The sequence below is a fragment of the Empidonax traillii genome, unplaced genomic scaffold (genome assembly GCF_003031625.1).
Source record: "Empidonax traillii isolate 1590-97213 ecotype Southwest subspecies unplaced genomic scaffold, ASM303162v1 scaffold54:size2178333, whole genome shotgun sequence".
Taxonomy (NCBI): domain Eukaryota; kingdom Metazoa; phylum Chordata; class Aves; order Passeriformes; family Tyrannidae; genus Empidonax; species Empidonax traillii.
Window position 1 is genome coordinate 1,253,948 of NW_020955247.1, and position 17,841 is coordinate 1,271,788.

General features: G+C 41.8%; 1 protein-coding gene across 1 annotated transcript in view; it reads right to left on the reverse strand.

Moving 5' to 3' along the window:
- Positions 1 to 295: 295 nt before the first annotated feature.
- Positions 296 to 17,841, reverse strand: part of CEP120 (centrosomal protein 120) — a 65,125-nt gene continuing 47,579 nt past the window's right edge. The window contains exon 20 of the mRNA XM_027879347.1: positions 296 to 392. Within this exon, the coding sequence (XP_027735148.1) occupies positions 372 to 392 (21 nt within the window). The 3' untranslated portion in view covers positions 296 to 371. The remainder of the gene's footprint in view (positions 393 to 17,841) is intronic.

A 17,841-nucleotide genomic window follows, 5' to 3' on the forward strand; every position in this document is an offset into this window, starting at 1 on the left:
AGTGGATTTTTAATGTGTTTCATCAAAACACTTAAAGGCACTTTTTAAAATATATGACCCACTAAATAAAAAAACATAGGACGTAATCTTCAAGGCACACTGATTAATGCAAAATTGACTTGAGCAAATGCAGCTTATGGCCATAGTCCAGGACGCTCTCTTGGTGCTAAGGAGTTTCATACAATAGTTTTCCATTTTCAAAATCACATCAATTTTTACTTACAACGTTTTGAAAACAGGTACAGCAACTTTCAATCAACTGTCCAGCAATAATTTAAAATCCCTTCCTATTAAATTGTAAAAGTTTGAGTCATGGGAAGAGGACAATACTATACAGAACTGATTTCCTGACTGTCACAAACCCAGAGCTGTCAACTGCTGTGCTGTATTGCCTGTGCAGAGATAGAGATGGAGTGAACCAAATTATTCATGGTGATTAAGTTATGTGATTAATTTGTCTCTTTCTTTTTTTTTTTTTTCTGTATTTCTGATTTCTTCAGATATCTTCTTGATAGATAGTCTCAAAATATTTATGGCGGCAAACCTCAGAGTAGGATTTGTGTGGAAATACCCATGTGTCAACAGATGCTGAATGAGTATATTACAGTAATCAAATCACACGAAAGGCTCTCTGCCTTGCCTATGAAGCAGCACCTTGGGAAAAATATCTGTAACTCTTTCCTGTCATTATTTCCTGTATTAATATTTGAATGTTGGCAATTAGTAGCAGACACTCAGCTGCCAGTATAACACAAGCAAGTATAAACGCTGCCTTTCTACCAAGGAAGATTTAAATGGAAAAAAAGCTTAGTCAGCATACAAATACTGGGAAAAGACCCCTAAATATTTCCTCAGTAATGTCTTCATGCAATAAGATATTCACAATGTATGCACTCTGTGGCCGGTGCTGGGGCTTCAGACTCAGCAATAAAATCACCAGCATTTCTGCAGGCATGAGGTAAGGTGGGGCTCAGCCAGGAGTGACAATTTGCTTCTGTTTTCCACTTGGGAAGGAAAAATTAAGGAAAAATTAACTGAAAATAGAATAATATTGCATCTGTTCTGTGTGCTGGCTGCAGTACCTTGTGATGATATTGGTGCAAGCTCTTCACAGAAAGAATGTTTTTCTGCTTGCAAATACAGCAAGTTGTTCAGTGTGTGCACTACTCAGGATGCTCCTTCAAGGTTCTTAAAATGGTAGAGGACTTTGAAGTGCAGTTTTTCTCCCCACCTAATCTCATGTTCTACCTTGCCTTTGTAGGAAGTAGAAGGCAGATGAAGACATCCCTTTCACAGTTCCTAAGAGGTCATGGAGACCTGCTGGTAGAAAATGGAGATAGGCAACATGGAGGTGTTATTTGAGACACCTCACCCACAAATGGATCAAAAAGCATTAAAGCTCTAATGAAAGCATTCACATCATAGAAAGAAACGAAAAACAGGAAATGAAAAGTAAAGAGAATAAAAGTTCAGACAAAGTCTTCAGGGTTCCAGCATCAATAATCTTTTTATAAGACAAAGAAATTTTAGTAGTTTTTTATGAAGAGGAAAGTCTGTTTTATTGACTGATGAAAGCTTTATGATAGCTCTATGATCTGACCTATAATATCTAAATTGTTCCTAAATTTCTCCCTTTAGAGAGTTTCTGATGGCAGCCTGGGGAACTCACAGCCTTAAAGACTAACAACATCATAGCCACCACCAGCCTTCTGAAAGAGGGATCAGGGGTATGGCTGTGTACCTGTAACAAACAAGTAGCACACGGAAAGATATGGGCAATGTGATGTTTAGCAGAGCCTTTGTCAAAGAGAAATGATCTTCCACTCTTGGTAACGGAATTGCTGCAAGGCTGCTGTCGGGCTTGGTTTAACAGCGGTTTGTTTACTGTGCAAGGAAAGAAACTTGTATTTTTCTCATATTTTCTATGTGAGGAAAGATGGACAAGCTAGAGACATGGCAGATGAATCCCTCTAAGACGAGGTCTGCAATGGGGCTTAAAAACCATAGAATCATAGAATATTCTGAATTGGAAGGGACCCACAATGGATTGTCGAAACCTAACTCTTGGTCCTACACAGGGCAGCCCCAATAATCACACCATGTGCCTCAGAGCATTGTCCGAACACTTCCTGAATTTAGCCAGGCTTGCTGCTGTGATCAGTGCCTCATAAGACTTCCCCTCAAGGCCCTTCACCATCTTCATAGCCTTTCTTTGGACACTCTATAATAGCTTTATATCTTTTGTATATTGCCCCATCCAAAACTGCACTCAGAGGTGAGCTGCCCCAGTGCAGAGTAGAGCAGGACAATCCCCTCCCTCAACCAGCTGGCGATGCCTGATGCCCCCCAGGACACGGTTCGCCCTCCTGGCTGCCAGGGCTCTGCTGACTCAGATTCAACTTGCTGTCAACCAGGACCCCCAGGTATGTATATCCAAGGCTTCCCCATCTCAGGTGCAGAATTCACCACTTGTCCTACACTTCATCAGACTGGTGATTGTCCAACCCTCTAATCTGTCAAAGTATCTCTGCAGGGTCTCCCTGCCTTCTAGGGAGTCTCCTCCCAATTCAGTATCATCTACAAACTTGCTTAGAATCCCTTCCAGTCCTGCGTCCAAGTCATTTATGAAGATGCTGAAGAGTACAAGGCCCAAGATGGAGCCCTGTGGAATCCCGGTGGTCACCAGTCTGGTGTCACCCCATTCACTATCACCCTCTGTGCTCGACCTGTGAGCCAATTGCATATCCACCACATGATGCGATTATCCAGATATGTGCTGGACATTTTGTCCAGAATGATCCTGTGAGAGTGAGTAACAAAAGCTTTACGGAAATCCAAAAAGATTGCAACAACTGCTTCTCTTGATCATCAGGGTGGGTTACCTTGTCATAAAAGGAAATCAGGTTTGACAAGTAGGACTTTCCCCTGTGCTGGCTGTGACCAAGGACTGCGAGATTGTCTTTCAGGTATTTTTCAATACCTGCCAGAATAATCTTCTCTATAATTTTACCAGTCACTGAAATAAGACTGACAGGCCTGCAGTTACCAGGGTGATCCCTCTTGCTCTTCTAGAAACAGATAACACTATCCATGACAAAAGCAACATATATGCAGTTGGGGCTAATCAGAGCCATTGTATTGTGAAATACAGTCTGCGGCTGTTCAAGCAATTTCTGGAACGAAACTTTCTACTTTAAAACTGATGGAAATACATCATATGCAAGCAACATGTATGCTGGGAGTGTAGCACCCTACTGAATTCCCATATATGGGGACCAGGAAAGATTTAAAACCTAAACTTTAAATCTGTAATGAAAGATTGCCCTCACTAGGTCAAGTCTTTCAAAAAACGTGCAGTAAGGACATTTTCTACTTCACAGTGATTCACAGCTGCCTCTGGGGGTCACTGAAATAAACTGGAAGGACAATCTCGCACATTAGAGCCCAAGTAGTGGGTGGGAACCAAGGGCCGGTCATCCCATCAAAATCCCTTTCTCAGCTGTGCTGGATCACAAGAGATGAACACTGGAGTTGACACAGAAGCAACAAAGCTCCTCTTTGCACACAGTGTGTGGTTTGGATCCCCTCGCTACCTCGATACACTAACAATTTCAAACAAATGACATGGAGGTTCCTACATGGCTTCAGAAAATGACTGGGAGAGAAAAGATAGAGATGATATATTTTTTAGCACTTTTCCACTAGTAAGTCTCCAGTCTATGGGAAAGCATTAGGATGTTTTCTATGTATGAGTGGTATGAGAATGAACACATCTTTCCTCATAATGAAAAGTTATTGCCTTTTGGTATTGTCATAGTAATAGATTGTCCTCCAATTTACCCCAGTAGTGTAAACTTTCTTCTGCTGATTTCTGGATTCTTCTGGGTTTTGCACTTATGAAAAACTGGAAATGTTATGCATATTCGGTTCATTATTTTACATAGGGAGGTTAATGAGTGCGTGCAACATGATAACTATGGCAGAGGACCTCTGTGGGCTGTTGCCAGCTCAAACACCAGTTGATCCAGACCAAATAAAGTTGTTCTGTAGCATCTTGAATTATATGATGTACTTATTTAAAAAAAAAAAAAAAAAAAAAAAAAAAGATAAATTTTGCTGCAGAAAGAAGTTTAGAAAGGGTATAAGATTTCTGGGAACCATCAAGCTGATGCCTGGATGCTGAAGCACACACAGAACAGAGGAAGACTGAAAACTTCAGGGCAACAGAGCATTTGGCACTGAGGATGCAGCCGCTGAGGGATAGTGCTTGCCTTCTCCATCTCCACCAAGCAGGACAGCGGTGGGCTTATGCTGCAAAAAAAGGTCAAGTCTGCCTTTCTACCTCTCTGCTGTGCATGCACAGCATCAGTCTCTTTGCACTGCTTTTAGCTCCTCTGAGTTTAGTGAAGAGAGTTGTGTGCAGCTAGCCAAGGGATAGCTTTTTCCCGAAGGCCGTTATTATCTTTCGTCCTATAAACCAGTTTTCATTTCAGTGCAGGACCATAGAAATGGATTAAAGACTCTTTGGTGCAGCTTGGTAAATGCACAGGATGGTTCTTATGCTCAAGATGGTGGTCTTGAAGCTGTCTCCAAATTTGGCTTGGATTGCAACTCAGACACCCTTGTGTTCATTATTTCAATGGGGAAAAATGAGCTGGAAGTAGCTAAACTTATATAATGTTTTTCTTTCCTTCCCCTGCCCCCACTCTCTCCAAACCTTACATTCTTTTGTGTTGTTCAAGCTCCCCAGTGCTTTATATGAGGATTCAGAAGTCTGGTTCTCTGGAAACAATTGTTATGTCAGCTGACATTAACACAGCAAGCACTTTAACTATTTTTCCAACATATCCATCAAGTTCAATGGCCAAAACATTAATTCTCATTAAGCTTCAACAAAGTTGCTCATTTTCCTCTAATTCTGTCAACATACTGCCTCCATGCAAGACTGCTTTACAAATACATCAAGTCATTTAACTAAAAGGATTTGGGGAAGCTTTATTTTTAGTGACTTTGTGCCTATATGTTTATGAAGGTTCTAGGCCATTTATGACATGAATTCTAGCCCCTCCTGTCCTAAGTTAACAAAAACCATATATGCTTTAAATCAGCCAAAAAATATGAAATTATATATTGCTGTTACTAGTGTGGAAACTAGGCATAACCCTCTAGGATTATCAGAAAATACGGAGAAAAAAATAAAGATGAACTCAGCTGCTGAAACCTGGATCAAAAGTTTCTTGTTGCCTACAAGCATAGGGTTATATGGGCTATCCCTTAAGATTTATGAGTCAGTTTCAGAATCTCAATTTTGATTACTTGCTCACTGGACAAAGGATATTGAACAAGGACGTTGTTCAAGGAAGTATAAAGGATGGAGTATTTATTTTTTTTTTTAAGTCATTATTAAACAGTTGCAGATACCTATTCCTCAATAACAAAGGTGAGCTACTCCAATGTTTGAGAGTTCCAATGTTTAGACACTCACAGAATTATAACTTGGCTGGTCTAAAGCCATAACATATATAAAAACCTATCCACTAATAAAAAAATTGATGTGCACTATAAGATATCACAGTTTCACCACAGGCAGAGGCCAAAAAATATTAATAATATCCCAGTTTTTAGTATAACAATTGATAAATGTTCCCATTTTAGAACTATAATGCAGTAAATGTACTAAGCAGAGCCTGTGCTTTCTTTTTAAATGAAGCACGCAGCCCCATCCCACTTACCAAACCACATTTTCGCCTTCAAATATCAACCAAAAAACGTGTGTCAGAGCTATGGTTGGGGCAAGTAAGACGCTTGTTGTGTCCCTAGAGAGAAGAATCATGCCAGATTGACTCCCATGTCCTTTCTGGGTCTACTGAAGATTTATAAAATAAATTCTCACCAGCATTAAGAGAAGTTAGTATAGGTAATTGACCTTGTAAATCAAGAATAGAATAGACCTTATAATGTATAATATTTTGAGGTATTTATCACTTTGCCAAGGCAGACAGGATTGAAGCATGTAAATCGTTATAATGGTAACAGTAATTCTACATCCCTGTGCCTGTGTGTCAGTGAGTGCCCTCAGAGCTGCAGGGAGGGTTTTCTCTTTGCACCCCCTCACACAGCCCCAACACTGCTCAGACTGATGGTCCACCGAGACCAACACAAATAGGACAAAGCAGTACACCAAATTACATGCTCTTTTTTGTTACTTCTGCAAGCGCACATCTAATTTTCTATGCCTTTTGATCTGCTCACTAGTTTTCTCTAGATTTCTTCCCAGCTCTGCAGGATTTTCTTTCCTAAGGAGGAGGTATATTCAGGTTATTCTCAGTTCAATTCCATATCATGATAGAAAAGCGACATGAGCCATGGCTGAATACGTATTCAAAAAATTTCAAAACACTTGAAGTGGGATAAAATAAATAATCCTGAGGCAAATGACATGTTGAAGTCTCCAATTCTGGTAATATATTCCAGAAATACACAATGACTTTAAGAATACATTGCACCCTTCAGATAATTGTTAATGCATGTAAGTGTTTTGCAGGAAAAACGACATTTTGTGTTATCTGCAAAAAGCCCTCTTGAGTAAGAGTCCATATCTCCAGGTATTTCTTTTAAAGGGGAACAGTTTAATAAAAATAACAAAACTAGAAACCAAGAACATTAACTTTCACTTTGCCTAGCTACATGCTAGTACTCTTGCTGTAATTATAACACAGAGGTCATTCCAAAGGAATTACCAGCCTTCAAATGATATGAGACAATTATTCTCTGGGGAGTCGGACAAATTCGTAAGACAAATACAGTTGAAATTTCAGACATCAATCTCTTTTTTACCATAGCATGGGAACAAGGGAGCTGTGAAATGTAATTTTACCCTAAGGCCCAACAAATGATCACATTAAAATGATTTAAAAAAAAGAAGAGTTTACATCTATTATACCTTAGGAGTGAATGTAGTGTTAGATTTTTCTAAGGCTTCCTGTGAATAATAGTGTTTAATAGAATCTGTAAAAAACACTTTACAGATGCCCATGTTTTTCACTGACCTATAGGTAGGCCAGCGGGGCAGTCACTCCAGGCAGCTCCACGTGCTGTGGTGCGGGGGGTGAGTGCCCTGCCGGGGAGCACATGGTGCCAGGAGCTGGCTCCCAATCCCCACACAACCTCCCAGCTGGGGGCTTAGTTTGGAGCCTGCTACACAACCTCCTAGCTGGCACACAGTTCTTGTTGTAGCTCTGTACAAGAAGGGGTTTCCCAAAGTGTCTGGTTTTAATGCGCCCAAATATCCCACAAACTGGAGGAAGCTGAGCCAGTTTCGTGCGCACCTGTGGCAAGAAGCTGCGCTGGATGGGAGTCTCATTTCCCTGGTACTGGCAACCACAAGTGGAGATTTTAAGGGAAAAGTGCACCTATGTCAAAAGCATCTTGAAGGGCTTTCAGTGATCACCCCTTGTGAACCACAGGGGCACCCATTAATGGTGTGCACTGCTTGAAGGTGCGGGAGAGGTAATAAAACTCCAAAGGGTGGGAGCTGTGGATCCACTGCTTTCTGTGCTTCAGTCCACCAGATTTACATCACTTCCCATGAGCTTGGTTTAACAAGAACCCTACATGGCTTGAGCCTATCTAGCTGAGAAATTGGTACCACTTCCAATATTTATGTGCAGAAAGCCTCCTGTTCCTCCTTGTGTGGAGTCACTCAACCTATCTTCTGCCATTTACATGGTGCCAGTCATGCCAGTATCAATTTGAATGGTTTACTTATGTGAGCTGAGCAGGATTTAGCCCAGTGTGTGTGCTGTAGTCAAAGGGTTGAAGTGGAAAGTGGATATTAAGGAACTGCTCTTTGGCTAGCGTTTGATTTACAGAAACCTATAACAGTCTCATTCTTCAGATAAGTGCATTTCTCCAACTGCTATTACTCAAGAAAACAGGCTCCTTAGAAATCTTTACAGCCGACACATTGCAATGTGACCTTGCACAACTTGGCAGTGCAGCTCTGCAAGTTTTTATTGTATTTAAATAGCACCATTAGTTTTATTCATATGTGGAAGTTAAACTTTAGCTTCAGTGATATTCCTGCATTGCACATGCATTATGTTCATGTGTGCCCCGGTAGGTGAAGGGTTTACGAGAAGCAGAAGAGAGAAGGTGGGGTGGGGTGGGATGAGGAGTGTGCATATGTTTATGCACATACACACGTGCATGAGTTTTTGCCCAAGGATGCATTCCTGTCCCTGTGACACTGATGTCAACAGCTGCCTGAATGATCTTATTAGGCATAGCCTCTGCAAATATTTAGGTTTACCTACTGACTTCCACTGATTGTAAAAGAATGCTTCCCAAATGGGAGTTGACAAATTAATGAGAAATGCAAACACATCCTGGATTAAATGAGTGCAAAAGCAGAGCAGCACCTGTCTGTTTGATGAGAATGGTTGACTGTGGAGAGTTGAACTGAGCTGCTGTGGTATTTCGGATTGGGAAAATGGTCAAAACACCATGTTTCCATTTACCAGACAAAAACATATCTTTCTATTCCCACAACAGTTTTCTAAGGTAAACTTTCCCAAGAGATATAGTGAATTGTTAGGAAAAAAATAGAAAATTGGTACGATGAGTGATAGACATCTCAAAGCTGCCATGTGATGTCTCACCAGCAAACACTTTTTCCACCTTATTTTGGGAACACTTTCAGTGCCTCAGCAAGTTCCCAGAAGAATAAAAAGTTATGAGTCCCTTATGCTACATAGTTTCCTAAGTTAGCTTTAAACTAACACGGTGTTGTATTATTAGACAGGCAAAAAGGAAGGTAGTAACCCAGGCCAGCACAAAAACCCAGAAATGCATATACATATTTCATACATACATATATCTTTTATTTGACTTAAATTAGCCTTACCCCATGACACAGGTGGCAAATTTTTCATTGTTTGCCTCTTGTCTGAATTTTATTTTAAGGGCTCAGAAAGTCCAGTTTGGTGCCAGTACACACAGTAGGCTCAAGGGCTGGGAACAAAGTGATTGCCTCTTGTCCACGAGAAGGACAAAATGAAAAGTGAATGTCACTGTATGGCAATGGCAGAATACATCGAGGCACTTGAGGGAGGTGTCACACGAGGCCCAGAGATGATAAACAAACTTATGTTAAGGTTTCTGTGTATTAAATCCCAAACTAAATTGAGCTAAAGCTTCTTCTCACTATGTTCTCTTGCCCATGACAAATAAACTGTAAGTTCTAAACAAAAAACTGTCATGCCTCTTAACTGCTGATTGTCAGGGATATGGAGGAAATCTTTGCTCTTTACTCTTTCCATCTTTGTCTGATTCCTAAAGTATGTCTCTATCACTTTTCATGCAAGTAATCCTGTTTCTTTATGACCATCACACACTCTCCATTTTTTCCATCACCTTTTACTCTATTCATATGAAATACTTGTTTGCCATGAGAGGGATTGTGGGTAGGGAATTACCTAAAAGCACTGGAAATATCAGCCTTATGACAGTCAGAGCCATGTATCTCCATAAGGCCTACAGAATTACACAGAAATCAAATCAGTTTAAACAAACGGATTTTATTTTTTATTCTGATAGAAAAAGAGGAAAAACTGAAAAAAAAATTTGAAATACTGTTTTCACTGTAAATCAGTACAAACAGATTCAAGAACTGCTGTACTTGGATTGAGAGTGTATCTAACCCATAGTCAACCCAACAGTTTAATTTTCAAAACTTGGCTTTTAGTGTTGTAGGCATGAGATCAAGCCAAGATACACTGCCAATAAAAGGCTAGAGCTCAAAGCCAGTGTTGAATTACAGAGCCCAGAAGGTTTACGGAAGTATTTAGTGAAAATTGTTTGCAAATGGGTTTAGAAAAATTTTCTCCCTCTTGCTGGCTGTTTCAGGATCTGGCCCTGTCAGAATTGCTGAAGAGCTCTCCTCCCATCAGCCTGGCTGGGATACATAGGATCTTCATGTGGGCAGGCAGGATGCTTAGTGCCTAAACCCAAGTCCTCAAATTCAGCTTGAGAGTATTTCTGAAAGATATGCTTTAGCCAAGGAAAGTGTTCTCCAGCCAAAGGGGCTATTGGGCCATATCCAAGCATAGCTGGATTAAACATAAAGCCCCCTGATATACAAAAATGAGGTTGCATGATCTAATGGTCCCTTCTGAACTGAAATATTCCACCAAAACTGGCATATTTAGTGCTATTTATTTTTTCTGTTTGTCAGATGCACTGTTAAGTGGAATAGTTCGAGAAGGAATAGGAGTAAACTACGAACACAGGATTTTTCCCTGAGCAAAGCAGATTTGTATTTGATTTCTCAGCTTTGATCTAGTATCTGATATCCATTTAAAAAGATTTCACGGGGCCTGCAGGAATTGTGCTAATCAATGGGCAGTAAATGTATGCTTTTAAACAGTTTTGTTGTCCCCATACCCAGCACAGTCGCCACTTACGTCAGCACTTGCGCAGGAGTGATTTTGGCATTACCTCTCTTCCAGAAGAGCCCTGGAAGCAGGTTGGTATTGTTAAATGCATAGTTCCAGTTGTTTTCAGAGTAGAAAAGAAATACAGATACTCAGCAAGATAAGCAGGTCATAGAGGTCACAGGGATCAGGGAAACATTATTTGCATCTCATTGAGATGCACTTATTTCTATTTCCTTGGTCAGTAATAGAGTGCTTTTTAGTGAAACTGATTGTATTTGATTTGTAGCAGCATCTACTGATTTGTGATTGCTGGTTTATGTTTTTTGGTGGTTTTGTTTGTTTGGGGGTTGTTTGTTTTGTAGTTGTTTTGTTTGGGGCTTTTGTTTGATTGTTTGGGGCTTTTTCACTTGGAATTTTTTGAGAGTTTCTGATTGTCTTTATGCTCACTGAGCTCATATATTTAATTTAAACTGGGGGAAATGCAGTTTTCATAACCTACTCCTCCCCTCTAAAGAAAGCCCTGAATTTGGTCATGTACTTAACATTTGAAAGAGCCCATTCACTCTGCCGTGAAGATAGAGACCTTATTAACCGTGGATGAGGTACCTTCTGCCAAAAGTCCCCAGGGAATCTCTCAGAAGTGCTGACATAATTCAGATCAAGGATTTTCTATGGTTTTCTTAAAATAACTCTGAGGACTCTCTGAAATAATTCAGCTGGTTCAGGAGGTATTAATGTGTATGGCTTATTTCTGTCCTCTGTATTTGTTCTGCTAGGACTGTTAAGCACCCATTTGTTTCTCAACATGTCCCTAGGATCCAAATTAATAGAGTAGGACCTTGTTGTACTAACAACAGTGCAATGGGATTTCTAGGTTTTTCCTATTGAAAGACTGCTGGTTCCAGACATTCAAAATAAAGTCTTATTTGTATCCTTGGAAAACTACAGTGAGATGTGCTGCAAATACTCTGCCAGTCTGAGTTACCATGGTCTTATCTGATTATTTCCTCTTTTTTCTTTTCCTGAAATTCTCCTTATAGCACCAAATCAGCAAGTAGAGTCCAAAGTACAGATATTTGTATTACTTAAACCAGATGTAGGTATTTTTACTTTTAAACCAAAGTTCTACCTAGGCTGAGCAATCAGTTTGGCATCTGTCATCGGCCTGACTTGCGTTCTTTGAGGGATGTAAACTTCTGAACACCTTGTTTCATTCTCAGCTTGGTGTTCCAAACAGGTTGTGAAAGTGATATGGTTTTCACCCATGGTGCCACCAAAGTATCTTTGGCTTTTCATAGAATCATAGAATTGACTGGGTTCGAAGAGACTTCCAAGATCATCAAGTCCAACCCTTGATCCAACTCCACTGTGATTACGAGATCATGGCACTCAGTGCCACATCCTGACTCATCTTTAAAACCTCCAGGGACGGTGAATCCACCACCTCTCTGGGCAGGCCATTCCAATGCCTGATCACTCTCTCTGTAAAGAACTTCTTTCTAATATCCAACCTAAACCTCCCCTGGCAGAGCTTAAGCCCATGCCCTCTTGTCCTACTGCTGATTGCCTGGGAGAAGAGACCAACCCCCACCTGGCTACATCCTCCTCTCAGGGAGTTGTAGAGAGTGATGAGGTCACCTCTAAGCCTTCTCTTCTCCAGACTGAACAACCCCAGCTCCCTCAGCCTCTCCTCATAGGACTTGTGCTCCAGTCCCTTCACCAGCCTCGTTGCTCTTCTCTGGACCCGCTCCAGCACCTCAATGTCCTTCCTGAACTGAGGGGCCCAGAGCTGAACACAATACTCAAGGTGTGGCCTCACCAATGCAGAGTACAGGGGAAGGATCACTGCCCTGCTCCTGCTGGCCACACTGTTCCTGATCCAGGCCAGGATGCCATTGGCCTTCTTGGCCACCTGGGCACACTGCTGGCTCATGTTCAGCCTCCTGTCGATCAGCACCCCCAGATCCCTTTCCACCTGGCTGCTCTCCAGCCACTCTGTGCCCAGCCTGTAGCGCTGCAGGGGGTTGTTGTGGCCAAAGTGCAGGACCAGCACTTGGCCTTGTTGAACTTCATCCCATTGGAGTCAGCCCATCTCTCCAGTCTATCCAGGTCCCTCTGCAGAGCCACTGACCTCAATCTAAAGAGTCCTTGTAGGAACTCAAGCAAGTGCTTGGAGGGATGAGACATGAGCAGTGGAGCTGTAGACTTCTGCTGCTGTCTGAGAAGTCATATGACCACTCAATCTCCTTTGCTCTGTCACAGAAAGCTTACTCTCTAACCCTGAGCAGATAAAAAAATACAGCAGGGAGGAACTGTGCACTATCAGTGCCATCTGTGTGGTGGCACTGGTCTTGCCATATCCCTCACCTCACCCATGTGGCACTTCAGCAGTAGGTCAGCCCCTGCTCTGAGTTTTTAAGAAGATGCAAAGAAGTGAAAATGAATCTCTTCCCTCTCCAGGAAACAGGTCCTTGCTGAAGAGGAAAAACCTGAGTCAAGAGCACCCTTCCACATGAGCAATCAATGCTGAGCTGTGCCGGGCAATCTCTTAAGCTGAAACCTTTTAACTTAAGGAAGAATAAATGAGGCTGTCCTAGCAACACTCCATCTGTTTAAAGCCAGCTATGCACTTAAGTGCTTTCCTAAATAACAGGTCTTAAGGAGACTGATAATGGTTGAAAGAACCACTTGCTGATCATATGCATGTTCTGCTAATGAAGTATTTCTTCTTGAAAAAAAGAAACATTTGTTATTAAATGAAAGTTATCAGTGATGGGCTGATCGGCTGCCTGCTGTTTTACACTGAGAAACACATTGCATGCTTACCTGCAGTACTATTCTCTCTAATTGATTCTTTCCTAAAGGTGTTTCCCACTACTCCACCTCCTTCCTTTGCTCTGATTAACAATCGTAGCATGATCTCATCAGGCCTCGACAAGTATTGATGGGCCACAGTATCATGAGGCTAATAAAGTGTGTTACCCAGTATTTTCTGGTGACACATAAAAACTCCCTTATGAAAGAGGCAGGAGACAGAATAAAATATAAATGCTGTTTTAGTAACAGCAGAGTACTGTGCTGTTACTGTGCTGTACACAGTGCTGGGCATGAGCACGCTACTTAATGGAGCTCTATGGGACAACATCGCTCAAGTGTGTGGTGGAGGGAGGCAGGGGAGAGGGTAGTGGGGGCCCTGGGACTGGGGACCTCACTGTGATGCAGCCGTGGCAGAGGGGATGAGATCAGGTACGACCTGGAGGACTTTGCAGGAAAGCAAAACCCCCCCAGCACCCTCCCTGAGTGCTGCCCCAGCAGCTGAGCAAAGCCCTCCGAGATGAGCAAATCTCTGCCATGCTGTGTACACTGCCACCATTTGCTGTTGCTGTTTTCTTTTCCATATTACCTCCACATTGCCCTGTTCATACAAGAGCATTAGTAGAGCACAGCATTAAACACTTGTCATGTAAGTCCATTTCTTTAAAAATAAGGGGAAACATACATCAGGTTTTGTTCAATCAACCTCCCTCCTATTCACAGTTCTTCCCTGAGCATGTGTCAAACATTAAACAATAAGGGTTAAAAAGGTTAAATTATTTTCCCCTCTCTGCCACTTTATGACACAAATGTCAAGCCCAGCAAAGCCACATGCTATGAGGACAACAGCATCAGTTCTAGGCCAGAGCAAAGCTTTGTTCTTAGCTTTGCAGTTATCTCTGGATTCTCAGCTGCACTGGGGCTGGGGGATACTGGTCCCCACCATGGGGAGGGGAGATGGGACAGATCCCCAAGACTGCATGAGCACGTGCCATCTCTGCAGATGCTCTGTTTGCCCCAGGTTCCCTGGGGTACTGTGCTTGGGGGTAATGGGCTCATGGAGCCCTGGGGGAAACTAGGCTGAACTGTTCTCCCCACATCCCCACTTCAGGATGAGTCTCACAGCTCCCTCTTTTAGGCAACTCTCAGACTCTCCCCTCCTCTCCCCATTCCCAAGTGGAACGACGGTTCCTCATTTTTAAAAAAGTGCAGATCCTGAAATTTCCATTGCTGAGTGCAAGACAGAGGACAGTCACAAAGTTAGCAATTTAGGGGCTCGCCGGGGCCATTCTTGTAATGGAAGAAAAGAGAAAGAAAAAAAACCCAACACGAGGTACAGCAACAAAGAAAAGCCCTTTTTGATCTATCAAGCCCTCTTTCCCCAGCCTCTGTGAATGCCTCACCTCCTGCACAGTCTCTGAATATAAACTTTGCTCAGCACACTCAGGGTAATCTTTTCACATCATAAAACTTATAATCCTCTTAAAGTGGTTTCGTAGAGTTTGAGGTATGATGCACTTATCAAACAACTGAAACAAATAAATCAGCTTATTTAGGCTGTGGTCAGTGTGTGTAGCTCTGTGTACGCAGGGAGGAAGCCAGTGCCATACCAGCATTTGTATACATTAGCAACAAAGCTGTCTGTGACAAGCTGTCCTCTGCACAACTAAATATTTAGTTGCATATCATAAGTAACTTCTTAAGCGATTAAAGAGAGAGGGTGTTCTCTGTCCGTGATGGCGCAGGGAGCCAGGGCTCCAGGCTGAGGAGCGTGACAGGCTGGGGAAGAGAGCCCTCGGAATGGCCGTGTGGATGTAGAAAGGGAGGGCGCCCTTGGCAGTCCTCAGGAACACGCTCTGCAGGGCCCCGGGACTGGATGGGGCAGCTCTGCCACCTGGGGACAACCCCGGCTCTGGCCAAGGGTGCATGGCCTCGGGCACACTTCTCTGTCACTCTGCCCAGAAACTGCCTCCAGCCAGGCTCCACGTGGATTTCTTGCATATTTGTACAGAGTTCTAGTTTTCAAATATTTGTTGCTGGCTTTTATTGGTGTTAGAGCAAAGCTTTCTTTTAACCGTGCCTGTATTTATGGATTCCTGGGGTTGCATATTTTTTGCATGTGCAAAATTAAAGCAACTAAGTGATTTCATATTGAAGAAGTATAGACTATATGCATCCATTCAATATAAAGACATTGTTAGTAAATTCAAAACCTTTTAGCTTGTAAAACTTAACTTTGAACAACAACTAGCTAGAAAAGCCATCTGAAATTTGCTCCTGGTATGTTTCCCTGCGTGTACAATAAATGCTGTCTTCAGATGGTTCAAACACCATCACAACAGCACTCACTTAAAATGTTGTCGTTGTTGGGATGTAGATACATGCTTAACAGAGTATCTTGAATTTAATATTTCATTTAGAAAAACAGAGAATGAAATCAGCCTGCTTTAGGAACATGGATTGAATTTTTGCATGAATGGATCCTTCCTTCTCCCTCCTGCCCCTTCTGCTCTCCAGAAGAAAATTCAGCTTTTTTTTTTTTCCTCTGAATGGGAAAACTCCAGAGGTAATTTAAACTATTCTTAAGATTACTGAAGTAATTTCTGTTTCAGTGTGTGCAGACAAAGGGTCTGACCAGATCAGGATCAGGTCATCATCCCATGTGGATGAAGTTTGGAGGGGTCTGATGGTGGCAGTGTCCTGCACCCCACAGCACCTGACACATGATCTTGTCTCCCAGCTGCCCCTTGCCATCTCTCATGTGCCTTGGCCACAAGGAATGCCCCAGCTATGCCAGGGCTGTCCTGGGCACCTGCAGTGCATTCTGCAAGAGCAAGTGTGGGGTTGGCAGCAGCTCCCATGGGGAGAGCAGGGACTCAGCACTCCCTATTTGTTTACACTGAGATATTGGAAATATAAAATGTTTTTCACTACCAAAAAAAAAAATGACAGGAGTTTGTTCTGGTGTCGATGGCATGGAGGAAATTTCAAGACCTTGCTTCCACAAAACTCTTCAGAGAGATTTTGTTACTTGCATCTGGGAGAGCAGCAGGAGAAAGATAGTAGCATCATCACCTTCTTCTCCAGCACGTGTTGGGTTAATAAGAAAATTAAAACTCAAATAAATATTCACCAGAAAATAATCTGAGTCTGTCATAAAAATAATCTACATTTATAAGTTATCTAAAGTAAAGTGAGTCGTTCAGAAGCTCTGAAACCATCATGAATTATTGAATAGGTAATCTTTTTTTTTTTTAATCGTTATTGACATAATAAATATATTTGCTTGAAAACATCCAGAGCTGCATAGGCATAGAAGTATTTATGAGCCTGTGCTCTTTATGGCACTGTTTTACAGGGTGCTGTCAACTGTGGAGAGGAAACAGGAAGAGAAAGGTTTCATCTCTGGATGTTTTTGTCAGGAGATACAGTGCTTCAGTCAAGTGCATCTCTACAGGCCCTCATCTTCATGAGCCACGAAAGAAAGAAATAAAAAATTTAGCTGAAAAGGGTGTGACTCAATTTTCTATTTCTCTGATGGTTAATTCATTAACTACTAGCAAGTCTGTTGTCCTACAAAATCAAATAATACAGCTAAAATAATAGGCAGCATCTTAAATTAACATTAATTTGAGAAGAGAGAGCTTAAATTAACATTAATTTGGTAACCAAGGGCAGGTTTTAAATTGCCACCAGATCAGCTCTGGAAACAATGAAAAATTACAGAGTTTGAGGCCTAAAATCACTTTCAGAACGAGGGAGATTTGTCAGGCAGAGATGAAAATCTTTGCATGCAGCACCTAGGGAGAGGGACACAGCCACAGCACTGACTGCAGCCACAGTAGAAGCTGCCACTGCCAAAGACAGTTTGCCAAGCATTGAATGGGATGTCCTGTGGCACAGAATGCGTCTTCACTGAGGAAGAGTTGCTGAAACATTGAAATAACAGGTAAAAAATACTGCCATAAGAATTGCTGTGTGTAAGAGTGTGCCCACACAATAATAATTGAACCTGTCCAGGTTATGCACATTTGCAGTTGGGATGTCCTGGCACCTGATGGGTGTTTGAGCAACCCTGTAGCCAAACAGTAACATCTGGGACACTTTAGGCTCTCCTCTGGAACACTCCAGGGTGAAAAGTGTTTGTGAGGAGAAAAGCTCCCTCTGCAGTAAAAGCTGCATCATATTTTTTGCCTCTTTCCTTTAGGTAGTAAATGTATCATCAGTGGCTCTTCAGTCTTCCAAAGTAAAAAAATTATCAATTACTAGCCATGAAATCACAGAAGTGCTTGCTGGAAGTGAGAAAAAACCCCCAGAAGCATATTTTAAAAAGTGCTTCTCCCTGGAACGCAAGCCCAGACAAAGATTTAGCCTGCTTTTTTTTTTTTTTTTAATTTAAGTCCGGTGGAGCAGCATGTTGTACCTTGATAATCACAACAAATCAGTCTTTATTCAAGTGTGAAAACTAAGGCATAAATTGCTGTCTGCTTAGCTCTCAAAACAATGTCACATTATAAGAAATGTGATATTTTGAAGAGAAACAGGAAAAAAATTATCAAAGTTTTTGTTAGTATTGCATTATCCTCCCGCT